The sequence below is a fragment of the Carya illinoinensis genome, chromosome 3 (genome assembly GCF_018687715.1).
Source record: "Carya illinoinensis cultivar Pawnee chromosome 3, C.illinoinensisPawnee_v1, whole genome shotgun sequence".
Classification (NCBI taxonomy): Eukaryota; Viridiplantae; Streptophyta; class Magnoliopsida; order Fagales; family Juglandaceae; genus Carya; species Carya illinoinensis.
The window spans coordinates 18,008,656-18,026,212 of NC_056754.1; the positions used below are offsets into that span (position 1 = coordinate 18,008,656).

A 17,557-nucleotide genomic window follows, 5' to 3' on the forward strand; every position below is an offset into this window, starting at 1 on the left:
ATCAACAGCAATATCATTTGATGAGACATTATCGACTGTAATGACCAAAATTTTATAAACACCCCCATTCATGCAATTCCAAATCTAACACTCTCTCAATAATTTCGCTCCTATGATTAGGAATTTGGCCAAACTTAAGTTTTTTTATTTTTTATTCAATCTCCAATTGCAATCAAGAAATGTGTAGTAATGCACATGTGGTTTATATTTTACATCGACGTCCGGGTATTAGTGGTAAGACAGGTTCTTTGACCATTCAATAATTTTTTTAGTTGTATCTTTTATTCGTTATATAGCTTAATACAATCTATTTTTAAAGTGGTTCAAGATGACAAAGTAAATCGAGACACTAAATCAGCCACAAACTCAACAAACCCATCATGCTCCACAAGCCTAAAAGGCAATTCACACCTAACAAAAACTTTAGTAGTTGACACTCTAAGTTTTTCTACATCATACTTCACTAGACTTTATAGGCTACACACTCTTCCATTTGCATTCCTCTTAACACTAGATGATTGACTTTTCTCAACTCTTTTAACTCGAAGAAGGGAAGTTTCACATGTATTCTAGAGGTGGTGTATCATAGATGATGTGTCATTCTTGTAGTGGTAACTGTATATTTTAACGCAATAATTTCACTGAGCTTTTAGGTTATCATGGTCAATAGGTTGCACTTTAGTAAAGTGTTCTAAAACCACCGATTCGGTACTAGGTGTTTTTTTTTGTTTTTGGATTTCTTGGATATAGATGGGATGGAATGGGTAGGGCGCTATGTATATGTGAATGAAGGCGTTGAAAGACTTCCATGCTCCTTTTTATCCATTGTAATAGAAGAGGAGTCACCAAGCTCTTGGGGTCGTATTGACATTACAACTCCTATAACATTCTTCCATTTATTATTGAGTAATAAAACACAATAGAATAAATAATCAAACATAGCAAACAAATAACCAAACACACATATAAACAAAGTTGATAATTCAAATCAAATGAAATAATTATACAAACTACAAACTCTAGAGCACCAAAAAAGGAAAAAAAACAAAATATAGTCCAAAATTACACTAATTTGCATATATACCTCAAAAATCAATCGGCCTAGACATGCATGCATACCTCAAAAATCACACGCTCAATTGATAGTGACACTTAATTGCGAGCTTCATGACAACTAACTTAGGAAGAAAAATAATACACCCTTCAATAATTAATTCTCTCAAAAAATAAAAAAAATAAAAAAAAGATCCAAAGCGACTGATCTTTGGAGTTAGCTAGGGCAGGTGTATACTAAAGGTGGCACATTGAATTTTTTGTTGATTTTTAAATCATTCGACTTCCCCAGAAGTTGATATGATTAATAAAAAAAAATTACATTCTTTCAAACATATAATGGCAACAACATTTAGGGAAATGACCATTTAAGTTGACATAATTTATATCAAAACCATCTGTTTCAATAATGAGCCATAACAAGACCCACCTTCACAATCATATGTACATTAATTTATCCTAGTCCTCAAATGGGTGTGTCATGTATTGTCTGTGATTCTGTTTTAGGTCTTTGCATACTGATTAGGTTAGGTAGGATGGAACATCTAATGAATAACTGAGATTGTACTAAGAAAACCATCTAGACTGGAAAAGAACTATAATATTAAAAAAGAAAAGAAAAAGAAGAGAGGTAAATACCCTAAGTAAGTTCCACATTTGTCTTGGCTAGTGAGATGGATGTGTGCACAGTCATCACAGGAAAACCACAACAATTTGATAAGTGAGAGCTGAATATAATATTATCTTGAGGCATTTTATGATATTAATGTGTAATGACTTGGCCAGTCAACTAAAAGGTCATTATTTGATCCATGAACACGATACACAGTATGACATAAGGATCCTCTATTAAGAAATAATTTCAGTGAGAATTTTGGGAAACTGTTGATGTAAACGACCCAATGAAAAGGAATATATCACACATCTAAGACTATCTGTCGGAAGACTCAATCTCACAGGCTTGTACTAATATCTGAGAAAGCAAAAAATAAATTAAGTCCATTTGGTCTTTTTCAAAGGTTATTATCATCATTGCAGGGGTACTGCAATTTTATTTGAAAGAAAAAAGACTTCTTGGTACTTCGCATCACAAGACTTAAAAAAAAAACATTAGCTACAAGCATTCATTGAGTACAAAATGGAAAAATAGATACCACACGAGCCACAGACAAATAAACCCATATACACTAGCATATATTCAGAAAAAAGCGATCAAAACTTGTAATATAACAAATTTTGAAGAAACGATTCGAACTATTCAAGAACAATTAGAACGATCTAGATCAATCAAGAAACAACTGAGACAAAACCCACAGACATAAAATCTGATTTTAAATATATAAAGGTAACAGATGCTTTGCTCACCCAAACCCACAAGCATAAAATCTAATTGACCCAAGGAACTGAGAAACATGCTGGTAGCATGAAATAATTCATCTACACCCTTTGTACCATAATAGATGGAGAGACACAAAGAGAGATATAGAGAAAAACTAACCTCCATTGACACGAGGATGAAGAAGATGAAGATGATGACATGAGCAACGGAGCTTCAAACGACAGAGGAAGCTAGGATTTTAACCAAAATGGCATCGTTTTGATTTTAAAGGATTTAAAAAAAAAACCCGGGTTCTAAGTACAAAATCCGGTATCCGGACCAGTTACAACTGATTTTAGTCATGCGGGTACTGGCCCAGATTTGTTCCAAGCCGGAATCTATAACCAAAACCTGGTTATCAAGGCTTTAGGCCGGACTGAGAAACCGGAGGAAGAGGCCTATGTGCTACTTCAAAATAGCATTAATTGTGCAAAGTCAGCAACCACTACCATCTACTAAAGATTAGTCTATTGAGGAGAATCAAACAAACCCAAGCTAGGGGGTTCGAGTAATCATCTACTAAAAGATCAGTCGGAGGGAGAATAACCAACCAATCCAAAAAGTCAACACTAGGCCAGTTGCCTGCCCTATATGAGCATGCAAAAGTCCTTGTACCTTGACCCCTTCCTAGGACGGTGGTGATATGGCCCCTGTCCTCGCCCCCTTATTTGGTTCGTCCGTCTTTGTTGATTAGATGGATGGATTTTTTATTCCATTTGCCATAGATCCGGCCAAAATCAACAACAAAACAAAGATCTAACTAAAATTTACATCAAAAAATGAAAATCAAACCACAAATCATAAATCTAGCTTGGAAATGCAGATCTAGATTGAGACATAAGAATTAGACACTTTAAACTGTCCGTACACACCCATGCTCATGGAGGCGGGTTGCCTGCCATAACTAGGGGTGTAACGGGTCCCATTTGGTTCGATTTTAGACAAAATTTAGAACTGGATTGAACCGATAACACTAGTTTTGCATTTTTTAAAAACCGATAACGTACCCGTTACCCCCCTAAACGAATACTTCCGGTTTTATCAGTTTCGGTTTGGTTTGGTCTGGTTTTTCGATTTTAATATAATAAGTATATTAGTATTACTAATGTATTTATCAAAAGAAATATATTGAGAATTTATTAGGTAATAAAATGTATTTAATATATATTTATTTCATATTTAAAATATATGATCAAATAAATATTTATATTTAATATTAAAATATAATTAAATTTTATTACCTAATAAATTTTATTAAAAATAATATTAATTTAAATTTTAAATATAAAGAATTAATATTAATATACACATTAGTATATAACATTATTTATATGTAATAAAATTCATATTTTTACGCCCATAACCCTTCACTTGATGGGATGAGCGGATTGCACGAGTGGAGCGGGTGCGGGCCACCCCTAGTCAGCAATGATGTCCCTTCGCTGCTAAGTCACTCGATGTGCTGGCCGTTGAGTTTGCTGAACAAGATATCTCACATGGAAGTTTGGATCAGGACAGATATGCATGCATGTTTTGCGGAACAAGATACCTCACATGCGTGTGTCTAACTTCAACTTTTTCCGTGCAAGTTTTGACATTTTGGAAATTTCACTCCAGTTCCTCTGAAATAGTACATGCGTGTGGCTGACTTCCACTTTTTCCGTGCACGTTTTGACATTTTGGAAATTTCACTTCAATTCCTATGAAATAGTAATCTTTTTTTATCAAATAAAAGAATAAATATAGAATAAGAATTCTCATTCGTTTAAAAAAGAGGAATTCTCATTCTGCAAACCAAACATTTTGTTCAGCGTCACCATGATAACTTCTTACGTACCGTTGCTGTTGGTATTAAGATTTGATAAGTGATGATACCTTGCAATGAACCAAAAGAATTTTTAATTTGATAAGTGATGGTTGTGATGTACTAACTGTTACATTTAAGTTTCTTTCTTGTTGATTTTTAATTTTATCCAATTTTATTAAATTATAAACAAATATATCCCAGAAAGTGTCTTCTTTTCTATTCTAACAAAATTACAAAATGGTTCCATTATTGGGTCGTCCTTATTTCTTCTAACTTGGAGCAGAATTTTAACAGTCCAATCTTATCAAGACTCCGGAGGAACCCGTTCAGACCAATTTTTGAAGCCCAAAAGCCTGGTCTCGATGGATTCCTCCAAAGTGTTACAATCCTATTTGAATAGACTGGAAGGGATGGGCGATCCTTTCGGCCCATAAGCCTATAACTCCCCTAGTCCTACAGATTGCTACTGTGAGTAGCCTCGGTACAGAAAAATAAGAGACAATACTTATTCCGGCAATCGCTGTTTCACCAATTCCCGATCCGATCTCCCTGTCGCAATGGAAGCGGATGCACCATCCGACCCGCTGACGAACCAGTTCGGCACAATCGATGACCTTGCGCACGACCTGGGTTCCATCCAGGACCTGGCGGCCCGTGGCTCCTGGAGAACCATTCTAGACAAGGTCGCACGCGCGCGAGCCCTCTCGCTCCTCCGCAACCCCCACGAGCACCTCACTTACCTCTCCTTCCAAGTCCTCGCCCTCGCCAAACTACGACGTTTCAACGACGCCTCCGCCGAGCTCGACTCCCTCCAGGACCTCGACGGTCCAATCTACCGGTACCAATCTTACCCCACCGTCTACCCCAATCGCTCTGGTTCCATGGTGCCTTTCTGCCTCCGCTGGCTCCAAGCCCTCATCCCCGTCAAACTCGGGCAACGCCAACTAGGCCTCGACCGCTTCTACATCCTTCTCGACTTCGTTCGCTCCAAACTGATGACAAAAGAACAGGAAGGGATTTCTGTGAATATCTGGAAGAAGAGGGAGATTTTCGTGATTAACGCGATTATCGGGCACCATTTGAGCAACAAGGAGTTTTCCGTGTGCTTGGATCTGATCCAACATTTGCTCGGCCCCGATTCTTCAAACCCCATTCTGTTGTCGAAGCTCGGTTACATTCAAATGCAAACTGGGGACCTGGAAAGCGCGAAGAGCTCGTTTAATCGTGTCGAGGCGTTGATGAAAGAGGGCAAGCGTGATGAGCTGTTGAGTGAGATTGAGTTCAAGAACCTCGTGAATAGGAACAAGGCGATGGTGTATATGGTGGGGAAGGACTACGTCTCGGCGGTGAGGGAGTTGGAAGAGTGCATTGAGAGGGACCCTATGGACGTGGTGGCGATCAACAACAAGGCGCTTTGCTTGATGTACTTGAGGGACTTGCCGGATTCGATTAAGGTGCTGGAGAATGCTCTCGAGAGGGTGCCCACCGTGGCGCTCAACGAGACGGTCGTGGTGAATTTGTGTAGTATGTACGAATTGGCTTATGTCAATCATTCCGATATCAAGAGGACGCTCAGTAGTTGGATTGCTCGGGTTGCTCCCGATGACTTTGACTCGTCTTGTACTCGGATTTGAGGTAGTTTTTCTCATTTTTATGCCTTTACTGTTTGACTTAGTTTAGATTCACTTACATTGTATTCGAAACTAGATATGAAATTTTTATTGATGGCTGCACGCGAACGACTAGAATAGTTTGTTAATGTAATTAGATTTCATCTGGTGCATCTGAAATGAACAATTTTTTTTTTTTTGCTTATCAATCTCTTCTAGACTATGTTGTGCAATATTTCATGTTGCACAGAGTGCTGAGTGGCTAATATATAGTCGTTTTTATATGGGCTTCGATTACCAATGCATACTCTTTACAAATAAAGCCTGAGGATTGGCACTCTATTGCTGTCATTTTTATGTATATAGTCCCAATTATCTACTTTTCCAGTGTCCCCACGGACTGTTAGCTAGTGTGTATCAGCTTACGAGAATAGTTTTTAGTATAGATCAAGTGGAAGAATATGTATAAAAGTATTTTCCCCAAGAAGGAATCGTAAAATTGCAGGTTTGGAAAAGGGCGGATTTTTGAGAAGGGGATCTTTTGACATTTGAGATTCTTTCATCTAATTGATCCATATGACCTTTTGAATTCTTCTATCCTTAAGCGACCAAACTCAATGTCATTAACATAGAACTGAATGAGGTGGCTCAACAGAAGGAAGGCTCCTGCTTTGAAAATTACATAGGTTGTATTTTAGACTAATTTTCTCGTGAACATGCTTTAGATGAATATATTACTATAGTTGGACTTGGATTTATAGCAAAAGATAGTTTCATCGATCCTGGCTGTATCATTTAGATTTCTTTTCTTTGATATGTAATAGATTATCAAATGAAACACTTGAGTACACCTGTCATCAGAATCTTTTGTTTGGAGGAAAATAAAACGTTTAGGGTGAACTGGTAGTGCTTTATAAGTCAATGGATCAAGTTGTCTGCTGCATTAGGCTTAGGTTTATTGTTATGGGGGGGGATAGAAATCTCCGAGTAACTTCCAATGTATTAGGGTTTTACACATCTATAGAATTATATAAAATCTTATAATTTGCTCCATTGTTATTGTATATGGCCTCAAATACAGTTGGCAACGTGTTTAGCAAACAATCGCAGTGACCCTGCTTTTTATGGAGGTACAAATTAGACGTTTAGACAGTTAAATAATGTCTGTCATAGCAATGTTTATATGCTGTAATCTGTTGCATTTTTTGTGTTGGATTTTTGCTGTTTCCTTTCTCTTCTTATGTTCATAATTTTAGATACATACACACGGACATTCATACATACAATACATACCTACATAAACCCCTAAGGATTGACTCAAGTGGTAAAGGCCTTGGGCTTGGGGGTATGCTCCCCCCTCCTCCTCCCAAGGTCTAAGGTTCGAATCCCTTTGGGTGCAAACAATCTCTATGGGCTATTGAACTGGGGGATATTTTTTTCTTGAATTACCCGAGGTGCACTTGCGGAAAACTTCTTGTCGAGGGCCTATGCACCCCCGGGATTAGTCGGACGTTGTTCTTGGACACTTGGTGCCAATAAAAAAAAAAACATACATACATACATACATGCATATATATATATATATATATATTTATAGGAGATCTCTGTGTGGGTATGTGGGGTGATGTTCCATGTGATGCATATGGTGGTGATACAGAAGCTGTTATAGGCATCAAGGTATTCTCCTGTCCTGCAAAACCTGTGGCCCTTTTGGAGGCATTCATTTTATAGATGAGTGTTTACCAGGTTGATCTGCCACCTCAACATATTTGTCAATTAAAGATATTGGGCGGCGAAAGTGTTCTGCTTATAATATAGCCATATATGCACTTGATTGCTGTAGCGACTAACTTGGAAGCACAAACAATCGAGATCTGATACGAAGCTTGTTTGGATGGGGCTGTTGATATTCAGAATGCTATAATATGAGATATTGGGTTCCACTTCCTCTTGCTCTTTTGCTCATTGATATCCAGCAGCCACACCAGATGGGAATGTCAGAGGATCAAGTGTCCTGCTGGGGTAGGCTTGGCAGAGGATCATGCAGCTTTCTCTATGTTTTTTTAATTTGACATGAGTCTTCACTATCAAGATGCTTTAGAAACATTGGCAGTAACCTAACTCTCCAAAATGTGAAGAGAGAGTTATTCCACTTGCACGGTAGGTGTGGAGTTGGTTGTTTTGGTCCATCTTCATTGCCTTAATATTTTCTTGGTACAAAATAAGGTTATGCACCTGGAGTACTGTTTGGATTGTTCTCTCTCTCTCTCTCTCTCTCTCTCTCTCTTTTTCTGTGCGCCCGCGCCATATTATTAACCATAGGAAAAATATAATTGCAAACATAATTGTGTACTAATCTGTATACTAATGTGATGTGATTGGTCAAAAATAATGTTAATTTAAATTTTAAGTATGAATAAATCAGTATTAATACACAGATTAGTACACGACTGTGCTTGTATATAGCAAAACTCTTAACCATATTCCAAGAATGGTTTGCAAGCGAGCAGCTTCCCAATATGACATCAAACCAATAATCTTCTCTTTTGTAAGCCTCTCTGGGCCCATCCATCCATGTGGGATCTATCCCAATCCCCGACAGACAAGTGGGAGTTAGGTGAATAGGCAACTCAACTTCAAGCTCACGCTGCTCACCTACTAAATCCTGCTCTAAATAAATTTTCAAAATATCCTTTCGATAAATATTAAAAATAATATATAATACATATTAAAATAGGGAATTTCACCAACCATAGCAATTTGACAAAAACCATAAAAACTACAAAAAAAAAAAAAAAAAAAAAGCAGGGTTCTTGAGGTAAAAAGGCTCCGCAATCCCGTTCTTTCAATTCATAAGTCAATCACCACCGTGCGATTTCCATCCTCACACGGTTCTTTATATTAAACAATCAGTGATGACGTGGACGGCAGAGATGCAAGCCTTTTTTTTTTTTGTTTTTTTTTGCCCTTTCCTTTCCTGCAAAGTAGGAAAGCCTTCTTCTTTCACCAAACCCAACTTCAACTTCAACTTCAACTTCAAGTTGGTTGTTTCATTCCCACCAACCCATTCAACCAACTACCCCCAAGCTAAGCTCTCATCGGCACTTGCACGTACGCACACCTTACTCCCTCTCCTTTTCAAAAATTTTGCAGGCTTTTCTTCTTTCGAGCCGCAAATAGAATCCAACACATTCCAAATACAATCAAACTAGCTCCGTAACAAGATGGCTTACTCGCTACACACTTCATCCACCGTTTCACGTCTCGGTCTCGGAGATCAATTCCTCCGACTCAACTCGGCTTCGGATCCCAGTTTCAGATCTCTCTCTTTCACCTCTCAGCTCCGCTCCATGTCTCTCAAGTATATTACTGAACTATTTTCTCTGTTTCTTCAACCGAATCAACATCATTTCTTTTCGTTCTCCGATTCTCGTTTTTTGTTAGGACTTTGGAGAGTACTAGACGGCTCAAATACCAAGGAGATATCAGTGCGGTTGTGAGGGCGCAGAGTGGGCTTGACCCAATGCAAGTTGATATCTCTCTTAGCCCCAGAGTTAATTCCGTGAAGCCTTCAAAAACGGTAGCCATAACCGACCAGGCCACTGCTCTCGCACTTGCTGGTGTCCCTGTTATTCGTTTAGCCGCCGGAGAACCCGATTTCGATACCCCAGCCCCCATAGCAGAGGTATTAAAGAAAATCTAATCCATTTCTACGCTAGATTTTCCTTTAAAATGGAGTTTTTAAATTACTGTCTCTGTTCTGTCTTGAACGCTAGGCGGGGATAAATGCGATTCGAGAGGGTTACACGAGATATACTCCAAATGCGGGGAATCTGGATCTTCGCCAAGCAATTTGTCACAAGTTGAAGGGTTAGTGCTTGTATACTTAAAAGTTTGGCTAAGTCGAGTTTGTGGGGTTGGGTTTAATTTCTGAGATGGGAATCTGACATAATTTTTTTTCCCTTTTTGGCAGAGGAAAATGGAATCTCTTACACGCCTGATCAGATTTTAGTTAGCAACGGGGCCAAGCAGAGCATTGTTCAAGCCGTCCTTGCAGTTTGTTCTCCAGGAGATGAGGTGAAGTACTGCCTTGTCAGTTGTATATTGAAGCTTGTGTATGTCATATAAATTGGTAGGCAATTGTATTGAACTTTTAATGTTATACTCACTTTGGTGCAAGATTACATTTGGGAATGTTTACTTCTTATTTGCTTATTCAGTTTTCACTTTAGTAAATCAAATTACTAGTTGAAAATTTGCTTCGAAGGATGTTTTGGAAATGTGTGCTTCTTGTATCATAAACAGCTTTGTTGTGGTCCTAATTCTCCTAAGTGTAGACAATTCTAAAGATCGAATATTGAATTGTATATTGTGGAGGAAATAACTTGTTTAGGTTATTTTTGCACAAATTAGCTGTGTAACAACACAAAGAAAGTTCAAGCCGCGTTTGGATTTATACTTCAAAAGGACAAGTCAATGTTACAACTAGAGTCTATTGAAATCATTACTGGCTGCAATAATTTCTTCCTCCCAAATAATGTGGGATCTCATTTACCACCCTCTTATTCTCAATCCAGGTTATTACAATTTCACCCTCTTAAATCTCTAACATTATCTTTAGACCATTCTGTTCTAGGTAGCATGATTCAAATCCCACACTTACGATTGAAGATTGACTCCAATACCATTTTTGAAGATCCAAGAAAAGCCAAAACTACATTTGTACTCCAAAACCACTAGTCAGTGATATGATTGGAGCTTGTTAGAATCATTATAAATTGTAAGAATTTCTCTTTGCCAAATAATATGGGATGGGATCCTATTCACTACCCTCCTATTCTCAACCCTAGGTATTGCAAGTAGATTCCAATCCTTTTCTCCTCATGCATAGCTATGTTGGATGTTTTGCTATAGTTGAGCGGTTGTATTGTGGGCTTTTCTTCCTCTTTCCCTTCCCGTAGATGCCATGGAGTTTGGTCCTTTGCCATTGTCTATACATGTTGAATACAAGGTTTCAAAATATTGAAATACCTTTTACATGTGAAGGTTGCATGCATTTACCAAACAGTGCTAATTTTTCAGGTTATAATTCCAGCTCCATTTTGGGTGAGTTACCCAGAAATGGCAAGGTTGGCTGATGCAACACCCGTGATTCTTCCGACAAGCATCTCGAAAAATTTTCTTTTAGATCCAAAGCTCCTCGAATCCAAACTCACTGAAAAGTCGAGACTGCTGATTCTTTGTTCTCCATCCAACCCAACAGGATCTGTTATCCCCAAAAGATTGCTGGAAGAGATTGCTCAAGTTGTAGCAAAACATCCCCGGCTTCTGGTACTATTTGTGACGACCTGCAGTTGAATAGGTTCAGAGTTGCTAAAATTTCGATTTTGATATTTCTATTTCTCTTTCTTCTTTTCTATTTTTTTCTTCTTTTTTTTTTTTTTTAAAAATTTCAGGTACTTTCTGATGAAATATATGAACACATAATCTATGCTCCCGCAACTCATACAAGCTTTGCTTCCTTGCCCGGCATGTGGGAAAGAACTCTGACTGTCAATGGATTTTCAAAGGCAAGTAATATCACTGCTTTTGGTCTTTTGTTGATTGAATTTTCATGTAATCTCACTTATTAAAAAAAAAAAAAAATTCATGTAATCACTCTTCTATTTAATGGATCTGCCATATTTAACCTTGTCACTGTTGTATTTTAATACATGATGTACTATTAGGTCTTACTCTGAGAATTGACATTTAGATCGTGGGACTTTGTAGGCCTTTGCAATGACTGGTTGGCGACTAGGATATCTTGCTGGTCCAAAACACTTTGTTGCAGCATGCGGAAAGATCCAGAGTCAGGTAGTACCATATTTTTAGTGATCTGTATCAGTCTACTAACTAAACTCTTTGCATCACGTGTTTTCTTGATTTCTTTTCCACTTTTTCTCCAGGAATCATTTCACCAAACAACTGTATTTGTGATATTGTTGAAAAAGAATGTTTTACATGTTTAACTTTTCCTGACTTGTAACAAATGGGTATTAAGAAGTCCTTTGTCCCATTATCCACAGTTGTCTCTAACATTCCATAGGATATTCTGAGCCAAATAAGGCTCCCATTCTTCTCGTTTTTAGTAGTTGTATTGTGTTGACAGTTTGATCCATGTTAGTGTCAGAAAGTATGCAATACAGTTTCTGTAGACCGTTTATTAAGGACTTCTTGTTTCAGCATATTGATCTTGCACAAAGGTTGGCGAGAATACTTGCAATGCGTGCCACATCAAAGTCTTTGTGATTGTTTTAAGAACATGGACAAGTAAATCACATTGTACTAATGATCTGACTAGTTATTTTGTATACTCTGGACTTTGAGTCAGAATTTTGAAAGGAAGCTAATTTGAATCTGCTCAAGTTTGTTTATTCAAGTTTGTTCCTAGATTTACACTTGCAGACGTTGAAGTGATGGAATTAATGAGCTTGGGTAACACTTACACTGTGAAACATTTTCTGAATGGTAGGCATGATTTGACATGGAATTAACAATCTGTAGTTGTTCTTGACATCTAGATATATTATAGTTACTTAAATACAACAAAACCTGAGGGCAGTGTTGATATAGATCATAAAAGTCCCTCAAAATTTATCCCACATCAAGCATATTAAGGCACATGGAAAAGTGAAGTGATAAGGACCAAAATATTTGTTTTGGCGGGCATGATATGATATGCCCTATTGTTGAGGAGACTGATAATGTAAGCACCATGAAACAAAGTCAGGAAAATCTACTAAGATAGCATAAACTTGTCAAAAAGAAAAGGATAATACTCTTAAAGGTGTTGAGTTGTAGTTGAAACTGCTAAAGAGGTTACAAACAGAAATTACAGATCAGGGTTGTCAATTTCATGCACTTGAAATAATGATTCTAATTAGTTGGTTAATTTCTGTGAAAGTTTTGGAAGCAATTTTGAAAACTAATAAAGTTGACCTACAATGGAGTAGATATTTCGACATTTCAACCTGCCTTTGCCATTTCCATTCCATGTTGCTTATAAATGCACTGAAAGCTCCAGCTGGTTCTATTGTTTTTTTTTTTTTTTTTTTATATTCCAGTTCACTTCAGGTGCCAGTAGTATCGCACAGAAAGCTGCAGTTGCAGCACTAGGAATGGGTTATGCTGGTGGGGAAGCCATTTCCACCATGGTAAAAGCATTCAGGGATAGACGGGATTTCTTGGTTAAAAGCTTTGGAGAACTGGAGGGTGTCAAGATATCCGAGCCCCAGGTATCAACCTGAATTATCAATTTGCTTTTCTTTTCTTTTTTATTTTTATTTTTATTTTATTTTATTTTTTTTAATTTTTAATTTTTTGGAGGAAGAATTTTATTCTGTGTGCGATTGTACTCTTCTGTTTTCATTTCTGCCCCCGGATAATCATACTTGTCCACACGCAGGGAGCTTTCTATCTCTTCATTGATTTCAGCTATTACTATGGAGCTGATGTTGAAGGGTTTGGTAAAATTGAGAATTCAGAGTCACTTTGTCGATATCTTCTGGACAAGGGTCAGGTATGTTCATGAACTGATGTTTCAGGTTTTTATTTTCTCAATATTCTTTTCTATTTTTGTGGTCCTCATAGAAGTAATTGGGAAGTTATGGATGTTTTCTGTCATGACATTGAATTGAAAAGGTCTGGGTGATTTCTTAGTTTGAGGGAGTGAAAAGCTTGTGGAGCACTTTGTTCTTCTTAATTGGGTAATGGCTCTCTGCTTACAGGTTGCACTAGTCCCCGGGAGTGCATTTGGGGATGACAGCGGTGTCCGCATCTCTTATGCAGCGTCTCTCACAACCCTTCAGGCAGCTGTGGAGAGAATTAAGAAAGCTCTTGTCTCACTCAGGCCGGCTGTCCCTGTTTGATGTGGATAATATATCTACACTAGTAAGGCAACCTTTGTGTGACTTGTTCCTTTATAGCTTCCAAAATATTTAGGTAATAATTATTTTGGAATAGAAAGAATAATATGATCTTGGTTTGTTTGGCTGTTTCTCGCCAGCATTGCCCTTATAATTTGTGCAGACTTGGATTAACTTTGACATTGTCTTTGTACAAGGTTCTCTGTGATGTATCAAAGGGTACAGGGCACTTGAATTTAGGTTGTGTTTGGAAATCGTTGGCATTTCATTCTCACTAGGTCCTGTTTGAATACAAGAAATGTTTTATCTTATCTTATTTTATCATTACAATTTTCTTAAATTCTTACACAAAATATAATAAACAATTTAACTTTTTCAAATTTTAAAACAATAATAATATTAAAAATAATATTTTAACAATATTTTATTTAATTTTTAATATTCGTCTCAATTCAATTCATTTGACACCTTAATTTCTTAACACAACGACCAAGTTAAAAAATTAAAAGTGAACAAATTCAATCGTAATGTTGAGTTTGACTTTTGAACATAAAGTCCAACATTTGTGGTGTTAAAAGTTAAAACCAACCTACCAACCTTGTAGTTTGCGAAAGCAGGACATGCACATCTTGAAAGAGTTGCATTTATGATTCACAATGATAATTTCTTATTTTTGGCGATCATTGACAAATTCTGTCTCTTTCCGTCTATCGGTTTGATTGACCAACATGCTTAAAAAAAAAAAAAAATAATTTTTTTTTTTGTTTTTTTTTACTTGCAATATTCCATTTTCTTGCATGCATAGGTTTAGAAATTTTTTTTTTACTTGGTGCAGAAATTGATCCGATGATCTATATATGACATATGTTCGACAGTTCCGTGGTAGTAATCCCAAATATGTCCGTGCCTGTGCCTTCTTTTGATGGTAAACATATTCAGGTCACGTAAGCTGGTGGGGAATATTCTTTCCAAGAAGACTTTGCTTCAAATGTTTCAACATCTTCATTAATAACCTAATAGATGAAGAAAGTTGGAACTTTCCCAAAAGGTTTCGTGCGAAAGTTTCTCCATCAAACGCAAAAAACATTACAAGAGAGACGGATAGAGAGGCAAGGTCATCCCTTGTTCTTCGTGATAGTATTCCTCCCTACCTGGAATTGCTTTGCATAGAACATCTTCAAGAAGCCAAGGACCCCTTCATCCAAAAGCCTAAACTTATAATAACTTGAACTACAAGGAAATCAATCTCAACAAGAATTCTCTTCTTCCTGTCTACCTATTTAAAACATGAAGGGGATGACGTACTTGTACAACAACATAAACCTCGAACGTAGAAAAACAGGTAGCAGCATTCAAAAGAAAACTGAAATTAATGGAGGCCTCTACGTCAGGAAAAGAAGGGATAGCAGAGATTGTGTTCTTCGACTTGGAAACAACGGTACCCAATAGAGGTGGAAAACGGTTCTGGGTGTTGGAGTTTGGTGCAATTGTGGTTTGTCCGAAGAAACTCGTTGAACTAGAGAGCTACAGCACGCTCGTACGACCCAAGGATTTGTCTGTGGTGTCGTTGAGATCCGGACGATGTGATGGGATAACTAGGGGAGTTGTCGCAAATGCCCCGGCTTTTGAAGATGTTGCTGACAAAATATTCAGTATTCTGAATGGTAGGGTGTGGGCAGGCCACAATATCCAAAGATTCGACTGTATTCGCATTAAAGAAGCCTTTTCTGACATTGGTAGGCCTGCTCCAGAACCGGTTGGGATGATTGATTCTTTAGGGGTCTTAACGGAGAAGTTTGGCAGAAGAGCTGGAAATATGAAGGTATATATTTATTTCCAACATGAGGTTTTGCAACAAATCTGTGTCAATCTTACAATTAATCCATGAGGAACGTTTTCTCCATTTTAGTAGTTAATTTGTTCATATTATTCCGTATCCTCATACCATCAGGCATCAGAATAATCTTAACTGCACCTATTTTTGTTAGATGGCAACATTGGCTTCTTACTTTGGGCTCGGGCAGCAAAAGCACAGGTATGTATCTACTTCTTCATGATGTTGGATATATAGATATAGCAACTCACAAAATCCTAATCATGGTCTATGCAACGCTGCTAAACAGGAGTCTCGACGATGTTCGCATGAACTTGGAGGTCCTCAAGCATTGTGCAACGGTGCTATTCTTGGTATGCATGCACTAAATTTCCAAACCATGTCTTGATGATCTCTCAGAATTTTTTAATTCCTACAAGTTTACAACAATGCGTGTATGTTTGTATATAAATTTTAAGATCAGTTATATAATCTGAGTTACGAATGGATGACATTAGGAATCAAGTCTCCCAAGCGTATTGCTTGGCAAGTTGCAGGGCTCTCCCACGGTTATAACAAGAAGTAGAGCAAATGGAAAATTGCCATGCAGAGAAGAAACTAGCAGAAAATCTCTCCCAACCTCTGCTGGATATCATAGAGCAGTTCCCTATACAAGGGGAAGTCTGGCCGGAAAGGTTTTAGTTATTCATTCATTGTCCTAAAAAGCTAATTAAGTTAATTGATTTATATTTTAATTAATTCATATCTTAATCAATATAGAATATGATAAACTAACAATGCAATGAATGTCTGAAAAACAGATGACAGAAGGGGTGAGAAATTTATTGTGTAAAGCCCAAGGAAACCAATTACCTCTTAACAGCCTACTCAAGCATTCTCATACGCTACTACGTTGAGACAGAGCAGGGCGGTTCCCAATTTCACATCTGCATGTATGTCCATCCTTGCTTCTGCCTTATTCGACAGACGTTCATGCAGAAAGTACTGCCAGCGTTTGAAAAGAAAATTAAGTTCATGTTGAAGCTGATCATCATCATATCCTTCGTTCGATCGAAATGGAGATCATTCTACACGTTTCATCGATGCTCGATGGCGAATGACAAGCACGTCGAAGTGTGAGCCTCCCTGTTGGGATGCAGTACCTGAGGATGCTGAATCCATCACAAAGATGCACCTACAAAAAGCATCATAATTAATTATTGAAATATGTAAATAGTCATTTGTAAATAGTTAGTTAGCAGGTAGTTTGTAAACACTTACTTCAGTTGTAAATTTATTTGCACGTGCGGTAATGCACATGCACACTTACCTTGTATATATATACGAACTACTCTGTATTTCACTTTACATTCATAATACAGAAGGTTCAGTTTCTTCTTTCACTCGTGTTCTTGGACTCTCCTGAGTTTTCTTGATTTGGATGATTGGATCATCCTAGATTACTTTTTCTACATGGGATTAGAAGAAATTTCGTGAGTTTCGATAGCTTCTTCTTTTATTGCAAATGTGAATCTCACGGACAATCCTTCAAGTCCATATTTTCTTCATCATGGTGACAATTCAAGGATTATTCTCGTTTTTTAGTTGCTGGGATAGAGATAATTACAATTCTTGGAGCAGATACTTGCGGATTACTCTCAAGGCAAAGAACAAGCTAGGGTTTATCGGCGCACTACAATAGAATGGCATTTTCCCGGCGACGTAAAATTGTCGTCAAAACCATTAAAATCCACGCTATATACATATCCCAACAATTATCAAATCGCCGGACGTTCGCTGGTACTATTTTTCCACTTCAGATATACCACGGCGAAAACTAAAAATCGCTGTGAAAAGATCACTCTTTGGTAGCAATTTTTGTATCACTGCCATATAGTTTGAAAACCGTAAAGTGATATTCCAGCGATTAAAAAATCGTTGCCAAATCAATTGGCAGCGATTTTGTAATCGCTGCCATATCCAGTCCTA

At 37.5% G+C, this 17,557-nt stretch overlaps 3 protein-coding genes across 7 annotated transcripts; all 3 read left to right on the top strand.

Moving 5' to 3' along the window:
• Positions 1 to 4,542: 4,542 nt before the first annotated feature.
• LOC122303584 (trafficking protein particle complex subunit 12) lies at positions 4,543 to 8,106 on the top strand. Of its 5 annotated transcripts, none has more exons than XM_043115421.1 (2): positions 4,543 to 5,873; positions 7,506 to 8,106. In XM_043115421.1, exon 1 carries the CDS (start codon positions 4,796 to 4,798, stop codon positions 5,870 to 5,872), a length of 1,077 nt encoding a protein of 358 aa, XP_042971355.1. In that variant the 5' UTR covers positions 4,543 to 4,795; the 3' UTR covers position 5,873; positions 7,506 to 8,106. The 5 variants fall into 5 exon arrangements, with proteins under 5 accessions (XP_042971355.1, XP_042971356.1, XP_042971358.1 ...); XM_043115422.1 differs by having other exon boundaries at positions 7,518 to 8,106; XM_043115424.1 differs by having other exon boundaries at positions 7,763 to 8,106.
• Positions 8,107 to 8,858: 752 nt separating this feature from the next.
• On the top strand, positions 8,859 to 14,066 carry LOC122303583 (bifunctional aspartate aminotransferase and glutamate/aspartate-prephenate aminotransferase-like). The gene is made up of 10 exons (XM_043115419.1): positions 8,859 to 9,209; positions 9,293 to 9,533; positions 9,625 to 9,718; positions 9,822 to 9,925; positions 10,931 to 11,179; positions 11,305 to 11,418; positions 11,621 to 11,704; positions 12,955 to 13,125; positions 13,296 to 13,409; positions 13,618 to 14,066. The coding sequence occupies exons 1-10, from the start codon at positions 9,073 to 9,075 to the stop codon at positions 13,756 to 13,758; spliced, it is 1,449 nt and encodes a 482-aa protein (XP_042971353.1). The 5' UTR covers positions 8,859 to 9,072; the 3' UTR covers positions 13,759 to 14,066.
• Positions 14,067 to 14,512: 446 nt separating this feature from the next.
• On the top strand, positions 14,513 to 16,971 carry LOC122303585 (protein NEN4). The gene is made up of 5 exons (XM_043115425.1): positions 14,513 to 15,577; positions 15,744 to 15,790; positions 15,879 to 15,942; positions 16,087 to 16,263; positions 16,390 to 16,971. The coding sequence occupies exons 1-5, from the start codon at positions 15,128 to 15,130 to the stop codon at positions 16,483 to 16,485; spliced, it is 834 nt and encodes a 277-aa protein (XP_042971359.1). The 5' UTR covers positions 14,513 to 15,127; the 3' UTR covers positions 16,486 to 16,971.
• Positions 16,972 to 17,557: the final 586 nt, after the last annotated feature.